The sequence below is a fragment of the Canis lupus genome, chromosome 34 (assembly GCF_003254725.2).
Source record: "Canis lupus dingo isolate Sandy chromosome 34, ASM325472v2, whole genome shotgun sequence".
In the NCBI taxonomy this organism is placed as follows: domain Eukaryota; kingdom Metazoa; phylum Chordata; class Mammalia; order Carnivora; family Canidae; genus Canis; species Canis lupus.
Window position 1 is genome coordinate 293,889 of NC_064276.1, and position 25,983 is coordinate 319,871.

Genomic DNA, 25,983 nt, shown 5'->3' on the forward strand with positions numbered 1-25,983 from the left:
ATCCCACGACCCTGCAATCATGACCCACCGAAATCAAATCAGATGCTCAACTGACTGAGCCCCCCAAGGGGCCCCTACTGTTAGTTGTTAAGGCTCCAACAGTACCCTTTGCTACAGGCTGGCGGTCCACCACCTCCAAATTTGTATGTTGAAGTCCTAAGTCACAGAAGGTCGGAACACCACCACAGCTGGAGATGGGGTCTTTAGTGAGGTCACTAGGTTAAAATGTCAGAGGCTTAAGAAGCAACCAACTCTGCTGATGCCTTGATCTTGGACTTGTAGCTTCCAGAACTAGGAAAAAATAAACTGCTGTTGTTGAAGCCATGAAGTCTGTGGTATTTTGGTAGCCCGAGCTGACTAATATGCTCCTCCTCCCTTGTCTGGTAACAATCTGCTCCATAACCCAGGACTGAAATGGTCTAATTACTTTTGAGACAGGACGAAACTAATCTCTAAGAACAGAACTTCAATGTTCTCTCCTTCTAGTAAATTCAAAGCTCTGCAGACTCACGAAAAGGGGTGGGAAGAGAAAAGATGCAGTTGAACACACAGGGCTACATTCCAATTAGAAATAATACAGAATCCCACAGCTGCCTCGCAATGTGGCCAAGGCAAAGGAGCCTGTTAATAATTCTCTTCAATGTATGCAAGGGCCCTTCAAATAATAAACACGTCGGGTCCCCTGTCCTGAGCTTGGCTAGGATAGTTTTGGGAAAATGACGACTTCCTTGAATTGTGAGCTTTGTGGAATGACTGAGCTGTCCAAAGCATCCCTATCACTGCTGGTCAGACCACAGTGAACCGCCCCTCGACGGCTCAGACACTAACACATCTTGGAAGATTCCAGGGTGACCCTGCTCTGGTCCACAGAGGATGCCACGAAGGGGAGCAGGAACCTCCTTCTGGATGGAGCTGGCTCTGGGGATGATAGCTCAAAGGTCAGCCACTTGACCCTCTGACTACATCCAGCCCCACAAACCCTTCTTCTAGGCTAAGACCCTTCTGTGGTGTCAGTCAAGAAGGAAGGAGATTAGACTGGGGGCAGTGGTATATAAAAACAGTATTTCTCAAAGTTCATTGTGAAGTTTCAGTGATAAACCGAATGCTTCAGAAAGTATGGAGGCTTCAGAGCCCATCTGAAATCCGTGGACAGCACTAGCTCATGAACATGACTCTTTGAGGTGAAGGTGCGACGGGGGGTTCATAAACAGCTCTGCAGAAATGGAAGGCAACGATGGCACTGCAGAATGTGGTTTATTCTCTGGATACTACTGCCCCTTAACATTGAGCGGCAAACTTCTAATTTGCAACCTTTTGGCTGAATTTCACAGAAACTGGTAAAGTGTCATTCACATTAATATTCCACTGTATGCTCCTGCACGGAGTTCTGTGGGAAAACATCCATCAAAGTCTCACCTCCTTGGAGTCAGATGGAAACTCGTGATTTAATTTATCTGAATGATTTTAAGAGTGACCTTATTCAAAGGGCACAGTTTAGTTTTCTAAGTGGGTAAAATGATATTAGAGAACTCAGGGTTTGGTAAAGATCACATGATCACGACTCCTACCAAAATTTAAAAAACAGATCTAAGCAAATGTCATAAAGCATGTTTACGAATTTTTCTGCTGTAGCTAATTTATGATTCGGGTGATTCTTCTTCAAAAATTTGCTTTCCAGAAATGCATGTGCCCTTCAACCCATCAACTGGAGTGTGAGCATTCCATTTCACAGCTAGACCTGCACAGCTGGGATGGCAGTGGGCTGCTAGCACTGCGGCGTGGCTCACACGTGCACCATCAGGGACCCTAGCTGTGTGCACAGGGATGTGAGCATGCCCATCAGAGGCCGAGGCATGTCTCTATCTCCTGGTCTGGAGTCACTTCTACGAGGCCTGGCCAAGTGAAAAAAGCCAAACTATGTTATCTTTTATTTAAGAACATGGGGGCAGGAGTAATTATGTGTTTGTATTTGCCTAAGAAAACACCAGAAGTTAGAAACAAATAAACATGGTTAGTCATACATAGCAAAGGGGATTGTGGCACGAAGACGTCTCAGCTTACACCTTTCCACGATTTAACTTTTGATGTGAAATGCAACATGTTTTAAAGTAAGTTTTAAAATCTGGTTTTGCTTCTCTTTTTTAGAAAAAGTTCTGAACATGGGGTTGCTGGAATTGTGTGCAAATGTTTTGCCGCCCTGTTTTTCTGGGAACCGGTACCAAAGCCTTCATCACATGTTTGTGCTTCCACAGATCCCAGGGCCTGCTGTGCTCCACAACCAGCCGGGAGAGCCGATGGATCTTCCCATGGCCCCGTAGTGGCAGCTTGGCTCTCAGGATCTAAGTCAAATGACCCAAATCTTCATTTATGGGAAGGCTAGCTCTGGAAACGTGATCACAAAATTGTCTCATGCTTCTCTGAGCACAGGAAGGAGCACGGAGGCAAAAGCCACACACCCCCTGGCTGGCGTGGCATTCACCTCTTAGGTGCAACCATACCAGGAGTTCTCAGAGCCGCGATCTGCTACATGAACCGTGAGGACCCGTGCAAACTCAGTCTGCCCGGGATCCGCTGTCGTTTCCCACCTTGGACAGCATTTCTTCATGGTCAAAACATGTAATGGAAACCAGCACATGATTTTTAAAATGTTTTTCACCAAACATAACAGCTCTGTAATTTTTCCCGGCTTCTGCAGGCCCTAATTAGAGTGAATACATAGATTTTTTAAATTTATTTTTTTAGAAGATTTTATTTATTTGAGAGAGAGGGAGTAAGTGAGAGAGAGCACCAGCAGGGAGAGGGGCAGAGGGAGCGGGAGAAGCAGACTCCTCAGGGATCAGGAAGCCCGACGTGGGGCTCCATCCTAGGGCCCTGGGATCATGACCTGACCTGAAGGCAGATGATTCACTGAATGGGCCACCCTGGTGCCCCAGAGTGAATACATTTAAAAGAGCAACCCCAGTTTGTCGAATAAATTGCCAAGTCGGCCATGTACCAATGTCAGACAGGAGGCAGCTGGCAAAGTCGAGGACACGGAGAAGCAGGATGTGGGATGCCTCTGTTGTCTACCTGCAGCCACCCCCTGCCCGGCCCATGAGTCATGGTGAGCAGAGCCCGTCTTCCCTTATACTTCTTTCCCTAAACACTGTGTCATGGCCATTTAAAAGCAAATGTGGGAAGATGGGTTTTCTCATTTGTTGTTTATGACTTTGCTACATATATAATTTTGTGATCATCTAGTATGGACAATCTTAATACCTGCTCATGGTTTTTTCCTGTTTTAATAAACACTTTAATGTAAAGTTGGAACATGAAAATACCTCCAACATGAAGCATTCACGGAGTAATGGCTCACTTGTGCGGCTCCGTAATTACATGCTGCACAGCAAATGATCCTTAATCACAGGTCTTGAATCCATCCCCGCATCTTGGCTACACAGTGCTCAGAAGGACCATGTCTTTGTACCCCGTGTGGCTGTGTTCCTCAGTCTGTCTCCCCAGGGATTTACATTAGCAGCTGTTTTCATAGGCTAAAAACTGCTCTTTTCCAAGCTAATTTTTTGAAAAAGTACACAGGTCTTCCATTATATATATATATTTTAAGGAATATGAGTTTGAAGGGTCTATACCTGGGGTGTGTTTTCTGATTAACAGTGGCAATCTGGCATTAAGTAAGTGTCTAAATATACCAGAGTCACAATATATTCAACTACAATTTTTCATGTCACTAAAGCCTTTTTAATTAATGCCCTACATCTTCCGAGAACTTATTAGGTCATTTAAAAGTCATAAGCAGTTATAAGAGGTATGAGATTTTGATTCACTCACCTTCAGCGCAGAGTGTTTCATGATCTGGGAAAGAGGATATGGGAGTTGAACAAATTTAAACTCAATCATCCCCAATATACTTGAGGAAATGAAAGAGGCCTTGGAGGGAAGCTGTGTTTTTGGTTGTAGAGATTTCCAGAGAAATCTCTAGACCTTACTTAGTCTATACAGAGCTGCTGTTTTTCTGGGTGGCAGTTGTGGGGGTGGAGAGCACAGGGCAAGGCCATGACTCCCGTCGGTAGAGGACAAGACATCTCTCTGTCAGGTGCACTGTGTAGGCTGATGCGGTCCTGGGAGTTGGGGAAGCAGTTTGGACGGGGGTGAGGAATCTTAGTGCCTGCTTGTATTCTGAGGAGGGACATGGCTTTGACATGTCCTCTGAGCTGGGGGCCACCCGACGATGGGCACAGGCTGGGAATGCAGGCGGTGGGGTTGGGGCGCCTGGGAGAGGACACACCTGGTGGCCTGTGGAGTCTGTCCTTCCCACGACAGTAAACCTCTGCGAAGGTCCTTCACCTGGTCTCATTTCCACAAAATGGAGACCGAGAGACATGGAAGCTGAGAGCATGGGGAAGACCTGGCCTCCTCCTGAAGCCAGGAAGTGGGTGGTGGGGCGGCCACCCACCAACAGGCAGAGCCACCAGCTCATAGCACCCAGGTGCTGAGGCAGGCAGGCAGAGGACAGGGGCTCAGATGCACTGCATTTTGGGCCTGAAGGGAAGCGTGGCCCAATTTTACACATAGTGGTTGCGGCCAGCAGTTCCCTGAGAATCAGATGTGGAGCTTTGACATCCAGGCATGGGCTCTGGGCACATTCACTCATTCATTTTAAGAAATTACCTGTGATTCTGAGGAGCAACTCCTGTTATACAAAGTAGGTCCATTTCTCTGAACTTTAAGAAATGGCCCCACAGAATGAATCTATCCTGGTAAAGTGCGTATCTTTAAAGTAAAAGTCATAAGGCAGAACTGGACACAGTGAATCACACTGACCTGCTGCAGAGAGAACCTCCCAGTGGAGCCCCTGCCCCCATGCGCACTACTCCCTGGGCCCTGCTCTCTGTTCTCCCTTCCTCTTGGGGCTGTGAAAAGGCTCTCTGCTGCCTCCCGCGTCAGTCCCGTTCTTTAGAACCTGTGCTGTGTGTACTTCCTCCAATGCATCTGTAAGTTTAGCACCTTATCTGCACCCGCCGCTCGTGCTGAAATGTTTTAAAGTACCCTCGGTGAGTTCCTCTGCACTTCCTCGTGGATCTCTGGTCCCTGACTACTTCTCATGGGGACTTCCTCAGGTTACCTTCAGGTCAGCCTTTGTGTTGAAATCCTCCATTAACCGTATCATGATTTATTTCCCTCCCTCCACCTCCACAGACTCAGGGGATACATTTATTGTTTTTCTCTTTAGGGCTTTTCATTTATATGGTAAAAAGGGACAGATGGTGTCAGGTAGAGAGTAAGACAACCCCCACCCATTATCTGATGTATCACACCAAGAAGAGGGTGTGTGTGCACCTGGGTGTGTGTGTGTGTGTGTGTGTGCGTGTGCACATGTGCACACGCGTGTGAGGCCCAACACCCTGGAGGACATGTCAGGAGACTGGGATTTTATTCCCTGAGCAACAACAAGTCCCTGAAGAACTCTGAGGGGTGCAGCATGATGGATCTGTGTTTCAGTGGCAGTGAGAGGAATGAATGGGGCGGGCCAGTGGCAAGGGTGGCAGAGGAGAAAAGAGAGTATGTTTGAAATATGTTATTTAGATCAAGGTCACCCAATGTGGTGGGCATGCTCAGAAAATTTTTAAAAAATTACTATAGGAGTTGGCAATTTCACTCCTGGGTACACTCCCCAAAGCAGTGACAGCAGGGATCTGAGTCATCTGAACGCTCCTGGGCACAGCAGCATTAAAGCTGGATGTAACCCTAATGTCTGCACACACAAGGGAGTATTACTCAGCCTTAGGACACGCTGAGCTGCCACAAACGGGTGAGAGGGCATCGTGTGAGGTGAGATAAGCCGGTCACAAAAGGAGAAATGCAGCATGAGGACCCAGGAGGAGTCAAACTCCAAGACACAGGAAGCAGGATGGTGGCTGCTGGTGGCTGGGGGAGGGAAACGGGGCATAGTGTCCACCGGGGACAGGGCTTCGGTTTGGGAAGAGGAGTGCCGTGGATGGATGGCGGTGATGGAACACGATGTGAAGGGATTTCATGCTCCTGAAGTGAACGCTTAAAAATGGTTAGGATGGTCAGTTTTATGCTCTGTGGATTTTACCACATAGAAAAATCTTGTGGTGTCACCACCAGCCCTGGGTTTCAGCATCCACCCCTGCTCACCCCCCCGCAGGTGCACCAGCTGCAGGCACCACCAGGCCGCGGGGAGAAACCCTCCAGCGCCACCACATACGGCCGCTTGGGTGGTGAAGAGAGAGAAAAGCTGAATCGCTCAGCTGGAGGAGCACAGGAAGGGAGAGGTTTTGCACTGGCCTCATCACGACAGTGAACACCACTGACATTCTTGTTTACTTTCTGTGACCTAGACTAAGCAAATGAACAGAGAAAAGTAACAAGTTTTGCAAGTTGAGATAGCAGGGAAGAAAAGCCCCTTGGATTTACAGAGAGCTTAAAGATGATTACGTGCTCTCTGTTTCAGCAGCAAAGCAGGTGATGTGTACTTGTCAGCCCGGGCTGTGCGTCCCACTTGCCGGCCGCAGGCACAGTCTCCATGCTTTGGATGTGACACGGACGGTACAAACTGCAAACACAGAGACTGCATGAGCAAGAGGATTGCTGAATCCTTACTCTGCCTTTTTGTGCTCCGTGTCCGTGCAACCTGTGCCGGAGATGCCATGAAGGTAGGACGGCAGCCAGAGCAAGACAGGAGTGAAACATCAGAAGCCCCTGCCGCCAGGCTACAAACACTGACCCACCAGCAACCTGCCTTGTTGGGCCCTTCCCCCAAAATGGAAAGAATTTTTCAACAGAAAAATAATGTTCACGCTGGAAGCCAGGGTCAGACACAACACTAGCTCCTTGGAAAGCAAATTGAGCAATTACATTTCCTGTTCATTTTAAATAAGTCATATTTTTAACCTCTCCCTATATTCCTTCAGTTCACAGAAAGTAAGAGAGACCTAGTGCTCACAGATTCCAAGTATTCTCACTGTGCAATGGATTTCCAATGCTAGCAGTGCTGAAAAACTACCACAGGAATCTGGGCAGTGCTCACAGGGAGTACCGGGCCCTCCTTGGAAGGTGTATTGATACCACAGTCATAGCGCCATTTTTAAGATACCATTCACAACCAAATGGACATTTGACCTTAATAGGCATGATCTTTATATTTGAAATTTATGTAAATTTAAGTTGCTTGGACTGGGGAGTCATGAAAAATCACTGAAGCAATAAAGCTAAAAAAAAAAAAATGAAGCAATAAAACGGAGAAAATTTTGGAATCAGAAATCAGTAAACGTGCCTCCTATCTGGGAAGTCAGAGCAGTAAGGATCCAAGGCTTTTAGGAAACTATCTAGTGACTAGGGACAGATAAGTAATAACAACCCCCTACCTTTCATGAGTCTGGAAATATGTGAAAGAGGCAAGATGACCCACTTTCTGGGATAGTCAAGAGGAGACGCACCAGGGACGGGCAGCAAGTTCTGAGAGAAGAGGCCACATGGAACTCCTCACTGCAGTATCCTTCAAGTCCAGCCCGGGGCCCAAGATGACATGTTGGATAGCAAAAGCAGGTGCATGGGCACAGCAGGCGCCAACAGCCCTGCACATACCAATGTGTGAGCAATATAGTGGCACGCACTCCTTTCCACATAAGAGCAAGAAGAAGGGTTGTGGGTTGTGCTGGGCCAAATCCAGATCTCCTGCTTCCCAACGTGGCAGTGGCCTCTTGCTCCCCAAGTCTCTGTGTGTTTTTCTTGGACTTCATTCCCAGATCCTCATCCTAGTTGATAAAGGCCTGTTCTCCCCAGTGGAGCCCTGGTCACTGCTGCCTGATTTCCTGGACTTGAACATGGGCAGGACACCAGCAGAGGCCTATCTCACAGAGCCCAAAGGAAGAGGTTCCCTCCCCTAATCTAAAGCCCAGGTCCTAACACTGCAAGCAAACAGACAATCTTAGGAGTTTCTCTGCATTATTGGAAAAACAAAAATTCAGGAAACAAGTTAAAAATGGAGGAGGCTTCTGAGCCCTCACATACTGACTAGCTGTTGGTTTACATCAGGTTTTACTGAATGAAGACACACCTTCTCATTAAAGAAAGAGCATGAAAGGGCTTCTCAGAGGCAAGGGGTAACTTCTCAGGTGCTAAAGTGTCACCGAATAGCAGAGACAAAAGGCCCAGGGAACAAATTGGTACTTAACTTAAAACCCAACCTCCCTAAGAACTTTTTAGGACAAAGTGTGATAAATACATAGTTCTTTCCTCTTGGCTAGCCTGTAATTGTGAACACCAGGAAGCAAAGAACACACCATGGGAGAGGCACATATAAAAAAGAAATCTTTCAGAACAAGTGTTGTTTGTAGCATGCTTAAGCTCACCAGGGCTCCTGTGTGAGAAACTCAAGGGGAAAAGTTGTACTTAATTTTCAACTCAAATTTAAGGACTTAAATATATTATGTAACTTTGCAAGTACTCGGGCAGTGGGCTGGCCCAGCACAGACCCCTCCTGGGGCTGAAGGGTCAGGGCAGGGGGAATCCAATGCTGCTCCAAAATTCATGGACTGCCTCGTCAGGAACAAAAGCGGACACCTCAGCTTTGGGCCAAAATCAGAAGATTCTCTTTCTGGAAAAATGATCGCCGAATTCTTCTAGTTTCTTCCTCAAGTGACAATCAGGTCACATTTAGGCCCTGAGGAATCTGGACCCTGACTGTGCCTGTAATTAGTGCAGCGAGCTAACCAGTAACTATCCTGTGCAGCCACACTGAATGTAATGCACCTCCGCAGCCAGCATATGGGCCCGGAGACAGGTCATGAGGAAAGCAAAGAGGACACAGAGGACACGTGGGGGAAGCGACCAGAATATTCCAAAATCAAGAGAAAAGAACTGGAATAAGGCAGAGTATGGTGATCTGCTCTCAGGAAAGCAAACTGCATCCCCCAGGTCTGGAAGTCCGCCACCTGCCAGCAGTACAGAGACATGAAGGCCACAACACAATACAGTTCAAAGCAGATAAAGTCTACACATTCCACACTTTTCCAGAAGCTACACATGACCAATGTTTCTCAAAAGGGCTTAAAGTCTCAAATTTGCTTTTCACTATGATGAAACCAGCACCGTCTAATAGAAATGTAGTGCAAGCTGCATATGCAATTTACAATTTTCTAGTAGCCAGTTTAAAAAAGTAAAGGGGATCAGGAAATGAAGACATTAATTAATTATAATAATACATTTTATTTAACTCTACAAAATACATTATCGTTTCAACCTATATTGACTCTAAAATAATTACGCACTGTTTTTTTCATGATAGGTCCTTAAAATCTAGCATGTATTTTTACACCTGCAGAAGATCTCGGTTCAGACTGGCCATGTCTGAAGTGCTCAGTGGCTGCAGTTGTCAAGCAGCTCCCACGCTAGACATCGTGGACAAACACGCTTTCATACCCTCACCAGGAGCCCATTTCTGACCCATGTAGACACACGTGAAAAGTAGTCTTGTCACAGTTACCTTTAAATAAAAGAATCACCAAGGAATGCCAAATGCGGTTTGGTTCAAATGCCCTGTCATTTCAGGGGAAAAGTGTTTCTTTCAAAAGTGCTTCTGGTCAGAGCCCTGCCCAACCTGCCACCCTCTCCCTCAAGGCCAGCTCCATTCCATTGCTGCGTGGGGAGCCTGGGCACAGGGGCATGTTCTGAGATACCTTATGTGGCAGAAAGGAGGTGTGGCTAAACTCAGGGCCTGCAGGCTTGATTTCCCAGGATTTAACACTAACCAAATAAAGAATCCACAATGTGAAAACCTCATTAAGGAGATGCTGAATATGATCCCACCTCCTCTACGTGCTTTCATCCCAGAGAGGAGAATGGTACCTTCTTTGTGTTCTCAACATATGAATAACACTGGCCCAAAGAGAGCAGCCTCCTTCTCGTTCTCTAAACCGGTATCATTTTGGGAAACAAGGCAATCATTATTTCTGAGCAACACATGAAATCCTCATTTCCATTCCAGCTCTTGAAGAGTTACAAAGGCTCAGAGGCAGAGTGATAACGGCCTGAAGCACGAGTGACAAGGAGGGATCATACCTATCATCAGACTGCAGAGAAACAGGGACAGAAGCACCAGGTTCATTTCCAGTGGGCACTAGCCAGCTGTGCCTCGTGATTCCTACCTTTGTGGTTGAAGATACCCTCCATTTCCATGCTACTTCTCGAGTGGGCGATACAGAGAGAGCCACAGGGAACCAGGCCTTCTGCAGCAGGGGACCGGTCGGTGGTCCGCACCAGACACCAGTCAGGCTTGTCGTGGGGCCGCTCCAAAACCTCCACGGTCTGGCCACGGCGGATGGTCAGCTCTGTGCTGTTGCAGGCGGTAAAGTCGTGGATCACCACTGTCAGCTCGCAGCCGCCAGAGAGCTGGGGAGGGAGAGGGACACGTCAGCGAGCCCCAGCCACTGCACCTGCCGCGGGTGAGGCTGACCTGGATCAGCTGCGTCCTGGGGCTGGGGCAGTGACTTGCCACCACCTGAATGAGGGGCTCTCCAGTTTGGTGGCTTCTTCATTTCTCTTTGGAATTACATGGGCAGTTATTGAGTTTTTTGTGTGTTTTAATGTGTGATTATGATTTTTGAGGGTTTCACTGTCAGAATTGGATACGATTCTTCAGATGAGTGTCCATATCATTTTGTGTCAGAGATAGTATTCTCTCCCTGCTCAAAATGTGCTACAATAATCATTTTTAAACATAGGGCAAACTAGTAAAACCCTTGTTGTAAGGCCATTTGGGAGATCATCACACCATATGGAGATAATGTGATAGATGATTTTATTCAAAAATTTTAGTTCCTACTTGGCGTTTGAGCATCCACACTGTTAGTGTGCAGACTCTCTGGCACCACTGGGGTCCGACGCGGAGCCCCACAGCAGGGAGGCCAAAGAGGCCGTAGATCCCTATGTGTGTGTAGAGCGTGCCTTATTCTCTCTTCAAAACCCTCCAGGAGGGATCCCTGGGTGGCGCAGCGGTTTGCCGCCTGCCTTTGGCCCAGGGCGCGATCCTGGAGACCCGGGATCAAATCCCACATCGGGCTCCCGGTGCATGGAGCCTGCTTCTCCCTCTGCCTGTGTCTCTGCCTCTCTCTCTCTCTCTCTCTCTCTGTGACTATCATAAATAAATAAAAATTAAAAAAAAAACAAAAAAAAACAAAAAAAAACCAAACAAACAAAAAACCCTCCAGGATACCTCCTAGTGGGCACTCTCACTCCCCATCCTTTCCAGGCCACCTGCCCATGCCGTGGTTTTCAGCACACCATTCCATATACTCTGTGGATGCTCGCTCTTTCCCATATGCTGTGTGCTTTCTGGCCTGAAACTCTCTTCCCTCCTTCTCTCCTCTCATTAAGCTCACTCCCATTTTCTGTCCATTAAAATTATACTAATGCTTAGGCCCTTTGGAGCATACCCATAAACTCTAGAATGGACATCAATGCCATGATCTCTGCTTATAAAACAGGTGTGTGGCCTTCTTGCGGCCACCTGCTTGCTGTGGCGTGCCTCGTATGTCTGCCCTTCAGACTTTTCACACCTGGGGGCAGCTCATATATACACGTGCTCATTAACATCCCTCTTACATGAGAATGTCATGAACCAGCTCCCTGTCTTTGGACTGGCCCCTCTGGCCTCTCAATCCAGGTAGCCCCAGGTAGTTCCAGCTCCACTGCCTGTCCACTGTGCCCCAACGTAGCTCTGTAAGCACATCCCCTGTGCTGATTACTTACTCCCCAAGCAGACATCCCAGATAACAGCCAGAGACCGTTTTCTGAGGACATTTCCCTCCAAAGCAGTGAGTCTAGGATAGGACTCATTAACCGCTTCCCCATTTTGTTTCTCTCCACTGGTGCCTTTTGGATAATGGTATCACCATCAAATCACCCACACTAAAAACTCGTGCTCTCCAAATGCTGTCAAATAGATCTAAGGCATCTCTTGTATCATTTCCTTCCTCTACCCAGCTATGCCACATTTCATCTGGATTTTGTGGTGTCCTCCCTGCCACATTCCAGGCTCACCTTCCAAGCCATGTGAGCACTTTGGCAGTTGCCTTTTTGAAACGTGAAGCCTCCCGTTCAAGCACCTGAGACCCAAATTCCCGAGCATGGGATGAAAAGCCCCGACGGCCAGGTCCCAGCCCACCCTGCCAGGTCTGTTCTGTGGCTCCTCCTCAGGTGATTCCCAGCCCTGAGGGGAGTCCTGCCTGCACTGAGCCCATGAGATCCTGTCTGCTCAGAGCCCCCATGTCCTCGCTTTGTCCATTCCCCCATCAAAAGCCCTTGGAGAAGGTGCTCTTGCATTTATCTTAGCACTTAGCTTTTAAATAAATTGTGTCTTAATTCTGAAACGAGCCATATCTTGGGTTAATTCTGAAACGAGCCACATCTTGGGTTATGCATGTGTGTGGATGCCATCAGCACCAGCAAGGAGGTCTGTTATTTTCCTGTGAACTTTCCATGCCTGGCCGTGAGGGGAGAGAGGGGGGCCTGTCTGAGTCCCCGCTGAGCCCCAGTGTCAACAATGGCAGGTACAGGGTTGTACAGGGTTGTACAGGATGCACAGCTCATCCAATGCTTTGTATCCAGCAGCAATCATTTGCAGAAGTGAAAAAGGCAAAACAGGCTTGCTCTAAAAATGGAAGGCACTGCATTCGAAAAACCAAAATAAATCATGGGCTTTTCTTCTGTGACTTCAGGTGCTGACTCCACCTGTGTTCCATGGGCCACATGCCCGGGGTTCTGTCCCCCTGCAGGGCAGTGGCATAGGACAAGAGTAGGTGGGTTGGGCTATGGCTGGTGGGTGGAAGGATGGGCCTCCCTCTGGGAAACAGCCTGGCTCCAGAGGCCTCACGGCTCCCATGGACTCAGAGGGAACTGGGAATCCGTGCCTCTTACACGGGCTCATGGCCGGCCAGCGCCCTGGCATGCCCCATGCCCCATGCTATTCATCATCCTCCTGTTCTAACAGTTGATCTTTTGAGAGAAAGTTTAGATATTCACAATCAGAAACACATGTCCACAAGACAACCACAGAAAGCAAAACAGAACAAAACAAAACCCTTCCATAACAAAGTACAAATATCAACAAAATGAAAGGTCTCTGCTAGGCCACAAATGAGATTTCTCACAAAAGTTTAATGCCCTTCTAAAATTTATAAATTCCTTGGTGGGAAACCCATGCTCACCCTTAAATGCTTCTCTGTGAACAAAGATGATACCGTTAAAAAGTTAAAGGTAGAGGCCCAGGCAGGAGAATTTTCCTCATAAAACCCCACATTCTGGAAGTGGTTAATCCCTGTAACAACCAGGAGGAGGGGATCCCTGGTTGGCTCAGTGGTTTGGCGCCTGCCTTTGGCCCAGGGCGCGATCCTGGAGTCCCACGTCGGGCTCCTGGCATGGAGCCTGCTTCTCCCTCCTCCTGTGTCTCTGCCTCTCTCTCTCTCTCTATCATAAATAATAAATAAATATTAAAAAAAAAAAACAGGAGGAATGTTTCCTGTCCCAGGGAAGGCATGACGAGTGAAGAGGCCTCAATATGGAGTCCAGTGTGCTAAGGCCCCGTGGGGCCTATATTTCCTGTGGCCCCCTTCAGGTCTGCTGGAGCTCTCCCATGCCACCGGTGACCTGCCTGTGCCTGTGTGTGCACAGCGTGTTGCCCCCTACCCGGGGCCCCATGCTGCAAGCCCCTCACACCACCTGGACATGTCTCCACCCCCGGCCCTGGGAAGCACAACTTTAAGACACATTCTCATCATCAGTCCTCTGCTAGCTTTATTCTTGGGCGTTTTATTAATTTTTCAGACTGCTCAAAGCCATGTGGTGCATTGTGAGGGTGGGGGAAGGGTGGGAAGGGGAGAAGAGGGCTGCCTAAAGAGGAGTGTTAAGCTCGACTCTATTTCTGGCACCGACTCCTTAGCCCCTTACAGAGTCATCAAAAACTATTGGAAACATCTGTGGACTTGACCGAGCCTAAGAAAAATCAAGCTTATTCTGACAAAGAATCTCATATGGAGTTAAAATTCATTTTCAGTGACTTTGGAGAACTTACCAACAAAATCTAGTACAGGAATCTATTTTCAACAGTGCTAAAAATTATCGTCAGAAAACACTGTACCTGCTTGGCTTTTCCATAAGAATCTCCTGTACAAATCTTTATTTTTTTTTTAAAAATTTTTTTGTTTTTTTTTTCTGTACAAATCTTTAAATGGGAGGACTAATAGGATGTTCTCTAGGGCCCAGAAATCCTATGCATTGGTCTCAATGTTCTCATCTGAATATTTTAAACTTACTACAAAGCCAGTCTTCAAAACCAGTGTGCTAATTAAAAAAAAATTTTTTTTAAAAGTAAAAGTCTTAAGGTAACTACTTTGAGGAAGCAATGCAAATCATGATGGCCTTTTAAGAATTAATTTCCTAAGTAGAAAAGGTTCTGATAATAAACATCTTAAGTACAACTGAGAAAGTACCTGTTTTCAATGCTACTTCTACACCAGTGACCCAAATGCATTACTATGCTGAATTACCATTCCATTTATCTAGTTTAAAAACTCACTTTTCCCTTCCAACTGTACTTTGAGAACATTTTCACAGTATTTTGTTCACTTCTGTGTATTTTATGGACTTCTATCGGAGGCTCCTTACCACATGCATTGAGTTTAGGATCGCAATTTATGAAAGTCTGTTTCCATAACTGACATTAAATCTTGTGAAATTCATAGAAGACAGTCGTCCGTCCCCCACCCCCCACCGCCGCCATCTTTCTGTTTTTCTCCTTGAAAAAAACCACTGTGGTGACTAAAAAGCATGGCAGTGAACAGGACTTAGCACACGGACCATGGAAACCAGCCTGGAAACGTATCCTGCAGGACCACCTCATGTCCTTCAATGAGGGCTCCCGGGAGAATGCCAATGACCCAGACCCACAGACAATCAGCAGAATCAAATCAGGGTCTCTCTGCCTAAATTCTTTCCAGAAAGACTGGAAGTGAACATTAGCTGTGGGCTTTCACCCAGAAGAATGAAACACTCATCTCTGGTCACTGGCATGTGAATCTTCAACAATCACCACACAGAACAGAACTTTACTGTTTAGGTGTTCTAGAGAAACTACGTTCTATTGTTGCTTTGCCTGAACCCAGCTGACAAAAGTAACTAAAACAGATCCAGGGCTGGGGACTTCTCAGCCCACCACCTCAGTGCATCCCTGCCCTGGGGCACAAAAATGAGGCAGTCTCGCACAGAGGTCTGCAGAGATAACAGCAAACGCCTAGTTTGCATGATGAGCTCCAAGGTGAGTTCGGGGCAGGTTCTGTGGGAGGAAGAGCAGGCTCTTCACCACTGGCCTTGGACGATAGAGCCCTTGCTGCAAATCATTCCACTTCAAGAGCCTAAGATCAACTGCAGGTGGGTGTCTGGCCAATTTTCTGAGAGCAATCCAAAAGGAAAGCAGCACTGTGGTCTAATAAAAGCCATTTTCCCCCGAAGAACAGTGTGTTTCAACTCTGTGAACAGTCACAGCCTACAGCCCAGGACAGTTCGGTAACTCAGGAACCTCACAAGAGTCTTGTGGTTTTGTGGAGGTTTCACATGGAGCAGACTAAGGACTGGTTGCTTCGTTAAAGGGGACTAGAGAGTACAGCTCCCTTATTGGCAATGCTTACAAGAGACAGGCAGCCCCTAGCAGCCCTAAGGGTTCCCCAAGGAAATGCATCACCCCTCCAGGCCTACCCACCTGGGCTTCTCATGGGCTTTGGGCTGATTAGTGACAGGCTACATGACATAAGCAGCAGGCCCCACACTCACCCTAACCCCGAAACCAAGTCCACAGGAGAAACCTTCACTAAAATGTGCTGATGAGTTTCAGGGAGGACCTCTGTCATGGGCTCCTACACATAGAGAAAGAAAGCTGTACAGAAAGAAATCTGTAGGAACTGAAAAAATGATCAATAGGGTAAATTTTCTATGTTTTTTACAACACAGACACACAAAGAAATTGGTAAGAAAAAAGTTTTTTTTTTTTCCCAAAAGCAGCAGCTTACCATATGAAACGTGTCATCCAGAAAAGAAACACCAAGTGTGGTATTCAGGGATATTAATTCTTTACTGACATGATCACACATTGGTTTTCTGACACCAAAATAATTTTTGGAACCAAGGCCTCCTTGACCTTGTGATATACTTGACGTACAATGGAAAATTAGATGTTAAAAAAAAAAAAAAAAAAACCAATTTAAAAGCCACAAGTGAGAAGGCAAGCATTAAATGTAAAAAGGCAGGCCAACTGGAGACAGGGCAGCGATTATATATCAGGCTTGAAAACTTCACAGAAGATGACCTGTAAATGTCAACTTTCCCCTTGCTCCACATACTAGAACGGGAGATGAATGGACCCTGGGGGTGTGTGGTGGCAAATTAATGAGAACCTTAGTTAGTTAACACAGAAAAAGGCCTAAGAGCCAGAAAGTAGACAGCCGACCACCACCTGCACTAACCCAAGTCATCTCTGTAAAACACTTTAGCCCAAAGAAACCTATCTACTGAGTAAGCAAAACCATCCTTCATCCAGAAAAGCTACTGTGAAATGACTCTTTTTGTCTTTGATGGAGAGTTAGCCAGCTGACTGGGCTTCTCACCAAAAGGAAGAGTGACTAGAATAAACCTCCAGCCTCAAGGCTGAATCCAAACACCTTCAATAGTAACTCTGATCCTTACTGTAAAATTTACGTTAAAAAGCACTTTTCAATGCAACACTTTTTGTAAACACTGTTGTTACATTTCTAGCCAAACTTTGTATTTAAAAAAACAAAACAAAACTGCCTTTTCTTAGAACTGAAGCTTTCTGGGGCACCTGGATGGTTCAATCAGCTTAGCATCTGACTCTGGATCCCAGCTCAGGGTCTTAATCTCAGGGTTGTGAGTCCAGGCCCTGAGTTGGGCTCTATGCTAGGCATGGAGCCTACTAAAAAACAGTAAGAAGGACAAGGAAAGAATAAAGAACTGAGGCTTTCTACTTCAGTGTGGGCGATTTTGTTTTTCTGATTAACTAAAATTATCAAAAACTACATTCCACTTTGTGGTTTTATGAGAACACTTAAAAAAGTGTTAAAAATTATAAAACCAAACCAGGGATCCCTGGGTGGCGCAGCGGTTTAGCGCCTGCCTTTGGCCCAGGGCGCGATCCTGGAGACCCGGGATCAAGTCCCACGTCGGGCTCCCAGTGCATGAAGCCTGCTTCTCCCTCTGCCTGTGTCTCTGCCTCTCTCTCTCTCTCTCTGTGTGTGTGACTATCATAAATAAATAAAAAAAATTATAAAACCAAACCAAACCAGAGTCACTTAGGAAAACAGAAAATCGAGATTAGCAAAAGGAAGCAAGAGATGCCAGGTGCACTCTGTCACACAGGCTGCTGGTGTGTGTGTGTGTGTGTGTGTGTGTGTGTGTGTGTGTGTGTCTGTGTCTCCCTGTGCATTTCTGCACCGAAGCACCTGTCCCGTGAGTGTGTGTGTCTGTGTGTGTGTCTCCCTGTGCATTACTGCACCGACGCACCTGTCCCGGGCCGGCAGCCCATGGTGGGCGATCCAGGTGTACCTGTCAATAGCTCGCAGTCATTTTATATGCACACAGCATGGCCACAGTGCAGCTAATCCCGAGGGTCAAAGTTGAGTGAGGCGGGGGGTGGGGGGGTGGGGGGGAGATGTTTTGAGGGAGAGTCCCCCTCTTCAAGTCAGCCCATTTGCTATGCAGTAATTTACTGCTGAGACACCACAATGCTTAACTCCAGGCACGAACACCGAGCAATTAATTCTTAGGGCAGCTTCCAGCTCCTAACAAACACAGCTCCAAATCCACTGCAATCAGGAGCGGGCAAATACAGAGACAGGGTGGCCAACACAGATAGCAATAACCTGCAACAGCTGGCAGTGAAGACCAACAGTCCCAGAAGGAGGGAGAGGCAGCATTTGTAACGATGAAGACACAGCCAGAGCTAATATTCATTACGTGCACAGTACAGGCGAGGCACAGCCCTATGGGGGAGGGGAAGTGCTGTTCCCAGTTACAGATGAGGGGCCCGAGGCATAGACAGGTGAGCTCGTTCCCCAAGGCTGCTGAAGAGCAGGGCCCAGAGGTCTGGCTGGCAGGCACCTCCTTGTTCTTAACCACCTGCTATTCCATGTAGCTGCTCGGCCACACTCTGAGCAGAGTCCAGAGTTTTCTGTCTGGGGGTACTAAAACTCCTGAAGAGAGGCTTCCGAGTGAAAGGACTAAGGTCACATCCACACAGGGGCAGACCTACGTGAGGTCCCGGGTGACTGAGAGCTCTGGCAAGGCTGGCAGCCTGAGCTCTCCCCCGAGCCATGGTGCCCTCCTGCTTCCAGCACTTTCAGCCAGGGGGAGAACCAGGCGCAAGCTGTGGGAGCTCAAAGGCAGCGCTCACCTGGCTCCTGAGAGGGCCGCTCTGTGCCAGGTATGCAAGGGAGGCGGGCCAGAAGGAAGCAGGTGGCATTTCTTGAGGAGGCTCAATGCAAGTTTCCTTTCTCAGGTGAATTCCGCCACATTTTAAAGCATACACTGTGATTTACATAAATCCCACCAAGTTCCTATCATTAGAACATCATTTCATAGAGAAAGTTGGGTGACTTTTAAAGTACATAAAATCTCATCTCCCCAACACAGAGCCATGCAGAACTTCATTAAGAGTAATTGAAACCATTTACTCTTTTAAATATGTGTCTCATATATTCATATTCTAACCTCAGGGCAATTCATGCCAAGTATCAGTATCAACTGAATTTCTCATTCATTAAAAATAAGAACTGCGTTACCTTCAACAATGTGAAAGTGCACACTGACCCCTGAAGGCCTGGGTCAGCTTTTCCACAGGCTCCCTCATCTGCCTTGGTGATAAATCTTGACCTCAGGATGCTTGTTCTACAGTAGCCTATATTTGAATCCCGTATTTTCTATTTTCCTTATAAATTTTTGTTATATAAAATAAACCACAGACTAATAAGGCAAATGGAAGGAAAAAAGGTCAAAAATGCTTCTTTAATACACTAAAAATATTTAGCTCCATATCCAGTGCTAATGTGAAATAATAAGTTCTAGACACTAGCAGGTAATTAAATCCACATTTCGTTCCTGGCTCTAGCTCTCTGCTGCTGGGTGGCCCTGTGAGGGTCATCCGATCTCCCTCATCTCCTAAGTGTCCTGAAGGCTGGCTCAGCATTCTCCTCCCTGCCTGAGGGGAGACAAACTCAGGATATATGAGATAAGAATCTGGCAACCATCTGATTTCTTTGGAATCCAAATTATATTTTCATAAGATCCTTTTATCTGTGCAAGTACCATGACTATGGGCAAGAATCACTGCTAAGCTTACTTTTGGAACAAGGAGATGGCATATTTTAAAGCTGATGTTTTCAAAGAAAGAAATGTGCTCATGGGGCATGTGGTTTGTATCTGTGACTTGCCTACTCAAGCTCTGGGAACAGTGCTCCCTGGAAAGAGGGCGTCTTCAGGAGCCACTCCTTACAGACTCTTCCAAAACACATCCTGTGTGCCTCATCTGAGAATTACTACAGCACTGGGCTGATCGTGTTCCCTTACAAATTCTCCAAGAGGCCAAGTCAAAAGCATCTCCCCCACCAGTTTCTGAAATGGAACCAAAGCCCATGATAACAACTAACTCATAACAGACATCATAAATTAAGTCCAACAGAAAGAATATGGTTAAGTAGTTTCCCTCCCCAGATCTATCTGCCTGTGTCATCAGAGGCTGCTTAAACTTGAAATATGCAGGGTGGAAGGAACCCCGAGACAAGAAAAGTTACTGCCATCGGAGAGAGGGGGGTTTTTTGGCTAAGCCCAGTTCAAACAGTGCATTTTACAAGCTGACTCGATACAGTCTCCTAATTTTCAGAGTGTATTTTCCTGACTCCTCTACTGACCCTGAAGCATCTACCAGAAGTTTAAGATGGGGAGAGAGTAATAAGAAAACCCTCCGGAAGTAGAGAACACACAAATGCCGGCATTTGTGTGTTAGCAAACACATTCCTTCTTTCTCCTGTGGCTGAATGGGAATGTCCTCTCCAAACTCCAGATTTTGAGTTATCATCATGAAGTCTCACATGCTATTTACTCTCATCCCAGATACAGACCCTAAGAATTGAAGAAAGTAACTCGCTACAGTTCTATGGTCTTAGGAAGATAGTTCATCCCTTCCTTTTTGGTACTTCGGAACCTATCAAGGACCTATGGTCTCAGTGAGGGGTATAAAAGGAAGTACATGCCAGGTCCACTTAAGAAACTAGTTCTGGAGTCTCATTACTTCCAGAGGTTAGGAATCACGAGGACGTTAGGCTGTGAGCTGCTGAGTGGGAGGCTGTTGCCATGGCTTCTCCAGGAGCACCAGGGAGAGCCTCTGCAATGCTCAGGCGGAGGGGCGGTGGCTGTATGAGCACAAGTGGTCCTTGGGGAGTTTGGAGCCACACCATGAAGTCTGAAGACAATGCATCAGATGAGGGAAGCAGAAAATGGTGAATTACCTCCACAGGGAGGAGATTTAATAGATTATTTAAAAAGCCTAACACCCTGATAGACTGCGAGGGTAAAATGGTTAATTCCTACAAACCCGTACTTTTCTGGTAGTGATTCATTCCCCTTCTCTCATTGGGCACAAACAGAATTTGCTGTCCTACTAGCAACAGCCTTAGGACAATGCCTCATTTTTCTGTAGGACTTGTATAGGCCTGAGTACAAGTTCACATAAGCCCTATTATACTGCAAAGGATCTGAAGCACAACTAGTTACACTCTTCCTAACCACAGGATAGAGCTTATTTTCTGTGACTGCAGTCAGCCACACAACAGAGCACCAGAGCTACAACGGAGGGCTAGCACAGGAATATTCTCCACAGGCCAGAAAGCACAGCATGCAGTGGACCAACTCCATCTCAGAGTGGGAATGAGAGCCAGAGCCCCTTGCCAGACACGAGGGGGGCATTTCCAAACTACCACTGCCATCCACCCATTTACACATATACCACCTGAAAAAAGTCACCCTTTCCAAACATGGACCAACCTCTGGAAAAGTCTTACCAAAAGTTTTTCCATTTATTGATCTCTTTGGCAATTTCATTCAAATACCTTATTCCTACAAAGTAACTTTAAAACTAATTTCTAGAGTAAACCCAGACCAGATCCATGAGAATCTATCTGGTAAGAATGTGAACTTGGGGTCTGAGGGCAGATCGATGGCTGGGGTGCTGATGTTTACCACGGCAAGTCTGGGAGCTATCTGAATGAAGGTGAATGTTCCCCTCCACTTGAGCTACTGTTCTTTCCAACATTATTTATTATTTCCTTCAGGTGGAAGTCTTGTGTAAACAGACAAGTTAGAGAACTCAGTCACCTCAACTTTTTTAAAGAAAATAATCAGAATTATTCTAATGAAAGGTTTCCAAGTTCAAACTTTATTTTAACTAATTGGCTATGGAGTAGAGCCGCAGGAAACGAGCTATTACACACCAGATGCATGATGTGTCATTTATCTTCTTTCTCATTACCCAACACTGGCAAGACAAACTTGCCACTTGTCTCTAAGCAAAATAAACGGAGACTGTTTTTCTTCTCCATCCTATTACTCTCATCATTCTAGGTTCTAGGACTTAGAATTTAGTGAACTCAAAAAGTAGAATAGAAAAAAACAAATGACTCAAACCAGAAGGATCTTGAAAAAGAAATCATTGTAGGAGAGCAGTACTTTTAAACCCACTTACTTCCCTCCAGGAAAGTCATTACATACCATGAATCCACTGCAAAATCGAGTGAGACAAGCCCATTACCGGGGCCTCTGAGACTTGCCATCTAAAACAGTCCCTGATACTGGACCCTCTCCTATGTCAGCACTTGTTTCCAACGGACAGTGAAGTCAGGACACTTCCTGGCTACAAACAAGGGGCTGTGCAGGCACCAGGCACAGAACAGACTCCCACGTCCCCCCAGTTGGGACAAATGTCTCAATAAGAAAGTACAGCTTGCACCAGTAGTGGGAAACACAGGAATCCTGAACTGGTGGTGCATTAAATAAAACCCCTATTTGCTGTCAACCTTTTTGGAGAAATTGGTCTAGCAATTTAGAAACAGAACACGTGCTCATCTCAGTGGGAACAGAAGACTTATTTAGCAGACATGAATGTTGTTCCCCCCCACCCTGCCACTGGCTTTTACAGAGGACTCTGGTTAACTGTGCCTCAAGTCAGCCTGGATTCCAAATTCTCCTGTCGATTTATTTTGTTAGTTTGGGGATTGTATCAGGACAGACCATGAGACAGTTACTCTACACTCCTTTCGTAGAAGGCAGAGCTACACGGACGTTCCCTGATAGCGATCAGATCGTCTTCCTAATGGTCGGCACTGGTGCAGGCTCCTTCCAGGGCACATTTCCTGCGTTCTGTGGCACCTGTGTTCTGACAAGGAGCGTCAGGGCCAACCTGAGGATACCGGCACCCCTGCTTTAATCAGAGCAGTTCCACTTTTATCATCAGGGCTCTGCGTAGCATTTAAACGTAAAATAATAGGTCCTTCTGCATAATGTAAAATTATAAAGCTTAGACACCTGCCCTAGAACACTCTGATAGAAAAACCATGTAAGGACACTGGGAAGGGCAGGCAATTTTTCCTGAACCCTCAGACTTTACCCCTGACACTCCAACTTTGTGCCCCTGCTTCTGTGCCTGGCACCACTTAGCTCATAGTGACTGTTTGAAAATGTTGGTGATGAACTATCATATGTACAGAGAAACAGGCTGCTTCCTATCAGATTCAAGACTAGCTACCCCTCCCTCCATACCTGCCCCCTGCCCCACAAAGAAAGTGCTGGTTACAGCTCACCTTATCACTATCCAGTGTGTTCTGAGACGTCCTCGAGGCGATAGAGATTGTGTCAGGCTGGCTGCTCCCATCACCCTGGCTATCCAGATCCTCTCCATCCCTGAAGAAGCAAACAAACTTTTCATTACTGACACTGCTGGACTTCTCCAGTGTGGTGTGAGTGAAGCCAGGCTGCTCTTGGCTGTGCAGCTTTGTGCTGTGCACCAGGCCAAGTGTCCCGCACATGTCCTCTGTGTAATGCGCGCAACGGTAAGATGCGGTTGTGGTAATTTCCATCACAGAAGCGAGAAACACAAACATCTGAGACATGACAGAGCTTATCTGGGTCCCATGCATCCAGATTCACGCGTGCAGTTGGAAAGGGGCGCACAGGCATCTGCATACAGCCCTTCATTCACTTTAAGCTGAAGGAGGCTCTTGTCTTGACAAAGCAATTTCATTGTGAAGAGTGATGTGATACATACACTGTATTTAAAAAAATATTCCTCAAATATTTAAGAAAAATCATCTTTGAAAAAGAGTAAGTTAACATTGCCTTGCTCCCTCCCTACTAGAAAGACAAATGCACCCCAAATCGCCAGCACTGACCTCCTGCCCTTCTGTCTGGTGGCCGGCGCCGTTTTGGGAATGTGAATGGGCTCCTTCAGGGCTCCTTTCAGGTGAATGGTCCTTTCCTGTATGACCTCGCGGATGTGCTTTATCCAGTCCTGCTTGTTTTCTATACTGGAAGCCTTCGGAGGTGTGAGAGGCAGTCAGGATACAGAGTGGACCTTTCCAGAACCCATGCTAACTGCACTCCGGTCTCCCACATTCCTTGTTTCCCACTTTCAAGAAAACTTTATGGAAGAACAGCAACCACATCCCATGTTTAATTTGCCATTTGGAATATTTTCCAGTCAAAACCATTTTTCTTTTATTTTTTATTTTTATTTTTTTGAACCATTTTTCTTTTATAGCAGAGATCTTACTCCAGATCTCTGAATACTTTAAGAATCAATCATTCTCCAGCCCCAAAACCTTCTAAGCAGCTCTGGGTAAATATGAAAGTGCAGCCAACCCCAAAGCAAAGTGTCTCTGAAGCTATTTAGGCAAAGGTCGGTAGTTCACAGCCACAAGCGCTGGTGCCCACATGTCTTGCTGCCTCATCCTCTGTACTCACTAACAACAGCTGCAGATGCCCACCTGCACTGGGTCACTCCCACAGCCCCCTATGGAGCCAGGGTACAGGCACGTCAGAAATGTGCCCAGGGTCACACTGCCAGCAGATGAGGAAGCGGGATTCTCAGGCTCGCTCTGGATGGATGGCACCATGGATGACAGAGCCTGTGCCCCCAAGCTGTGCCTTCTCCTGCCTCTAGTTAGAGTAGTAGCATGAACCAGTTAAACTACTACCAATTACAGATGGTGCATTTACCTCAACCCCATTACAACTTTTAAGAAATATTTTCTGAAAATGACACGCAGTAGATACTCCATAAGCATTTGTTGAATGAACACATATGGCAGCACTCTTCCCAGATTTTTTTCCTTTAACTTAGTCTCAAGAGTCTTTTTTTTTTTTTTCTTTTTGCATGTTCTGGGCCTTAGTAACAGTTTTTAATTTCCTTGTGGAAAACATCAACTTCCTATGACATAAGCATAATTCCCTGTAAATGACTGAAACAGTCGTCAGAGGGATTATAGTTGAGATCCTGACTGAGAGGGAGTCTTTTCTCACGGCATACCTTGTCTTCAAAAACAGAAAGTCAAAGCCCATGTTGGGAAAGGAACTTAAAATTGAGAATCTTTTTCCTACATAAAACCTCTTAACTGGAGGATATGTCTTTAAAGTCACTTGGACTTAGAAAAGGGAACTAAATGAAGGATCACAGGAGGAGCCTCTTGCCCCCATTCCCAGACTTAAGACTGGGACAGTAGTAACCCATGTTCTTCTGGGGCCAGAGGCAGGGTGACCAGGGACTATGGGAGTCTGTGCAGGAAACAGAGGTGTCTCAGGGGGCAAAACTCTGAGAGCTACAGATCTACTGGCATTTAAATGTCCAATACAAACTTCAGGTTAAACCAAGAGAAGCACCTAAGAAAGAACATTTGGCAGAGATTAGAGAAAACTGAAGGAAACTGTTACTATGGTTCAGAAATAAATGAAACGCTTATGATTTAACAGAGTCAAATGATCATTACACTTATGGAGAGGAATTCTCCTGACCTGAAAAAATTAAACAAGGAAAACAGGTGCCAATTTTTCAGAAATAGTAAAAGAAAGGCAAGTCAGCTAAATACTAAATAAAAGTTCCCACTTGTCTAAGAGATGAGAATAGTTTGTTTCAGACTCTTGGTGGGTAGTCTCCATCTGTTTAAGGAAGGATTAAGAAACAAGGTTCTCCTTTCCAGAGGACGACATAAATAAGACCACAGTTTTGTTTTACAATACCAGGCCATCACTATCATTGTCATTACCACCAGTACCTCCTCCACTGCCACCATCAGCTCCAGAAGCACCGTTCTCTCTCCCACCACGATCACTTCCACCACCATCTCCATCTCAATCACCTCCACCACCACTACCCCCAACTCAACCACCCCCCAACCTCCATGTCAACCATCTCTACCGCCACTTCCAATACCACCACCTCTACCACCATCATCATCTCAACCAGCATCGTTTTCTCCTCCACCGCCTCTGTTACCACCTTCCACTGACATCTCCATCTCAACCATCTCCATCTCAACCACCCCCCTACTTCCATGTCAACCATCTCCACCACCATCACTCTTCCACCACCACCTCTGTTACCACCTCCATCATCATCTCCATCATACCCCCTCCATTTCCACCACCTCAGTCACCACCTGCATCATCATCTCCATCTTAGCTGGCACCTCCAGCTCCATTTCCATCACCACCACCACCTTGTCCTCCATCATCACATCAATCTCCTCCTCCTCTACCGCCACTTCCATCTCTCTACCACCTCTGTCTCCACCACCACCTCCATCACAAAGCAATCTCTAAAATGAATGAAGACATCATTTCTTTTAGTCTCTCCTT

At 46.4% G+C, this 25,983-nt stretch overlaps 1 protein-coding gene across 5 annotated transcripts in view; it reads right to left on the reverse strand.

Moving 5' to 3' along the window:
* Positions 1 to 25,983, reverse strand: part of TRIO (trio Rho guanine nucleotide exchange factor) — a 354,351-nt gene that overhangs the window by 72,967 nt on the left and 255,401 nt on the right. For 4 of the 5 annotated variants that reach the window (XM_025451453.3, XM_049105660.1, XM_049105659.1 and 1 more), the window contains exons 32-34: positions 23,523 to 23,665; positions 22,935 to 23,034; positions 10,170 to 10,413 (exon numbers count right to left, since the gene is read on the reverse strand). In XM_025451453.3, the coding sequence (XP_025307238.1) occupies positions 10,170 to 10,413; positions 22,935 to 23,034; positions 23,523 to 23,665 (487 nt within the window). Of the gene's footprint in view, positions 1 to 9,211; positions 9,509 to 10,169; positions 10,414 to 22,934; positions 23,035 to 23,522; positions 23,666 to 25,983 lie in introns of those variants that run through there. The other variant, XM_025451455.3, reaches the window with a different exon arrangement.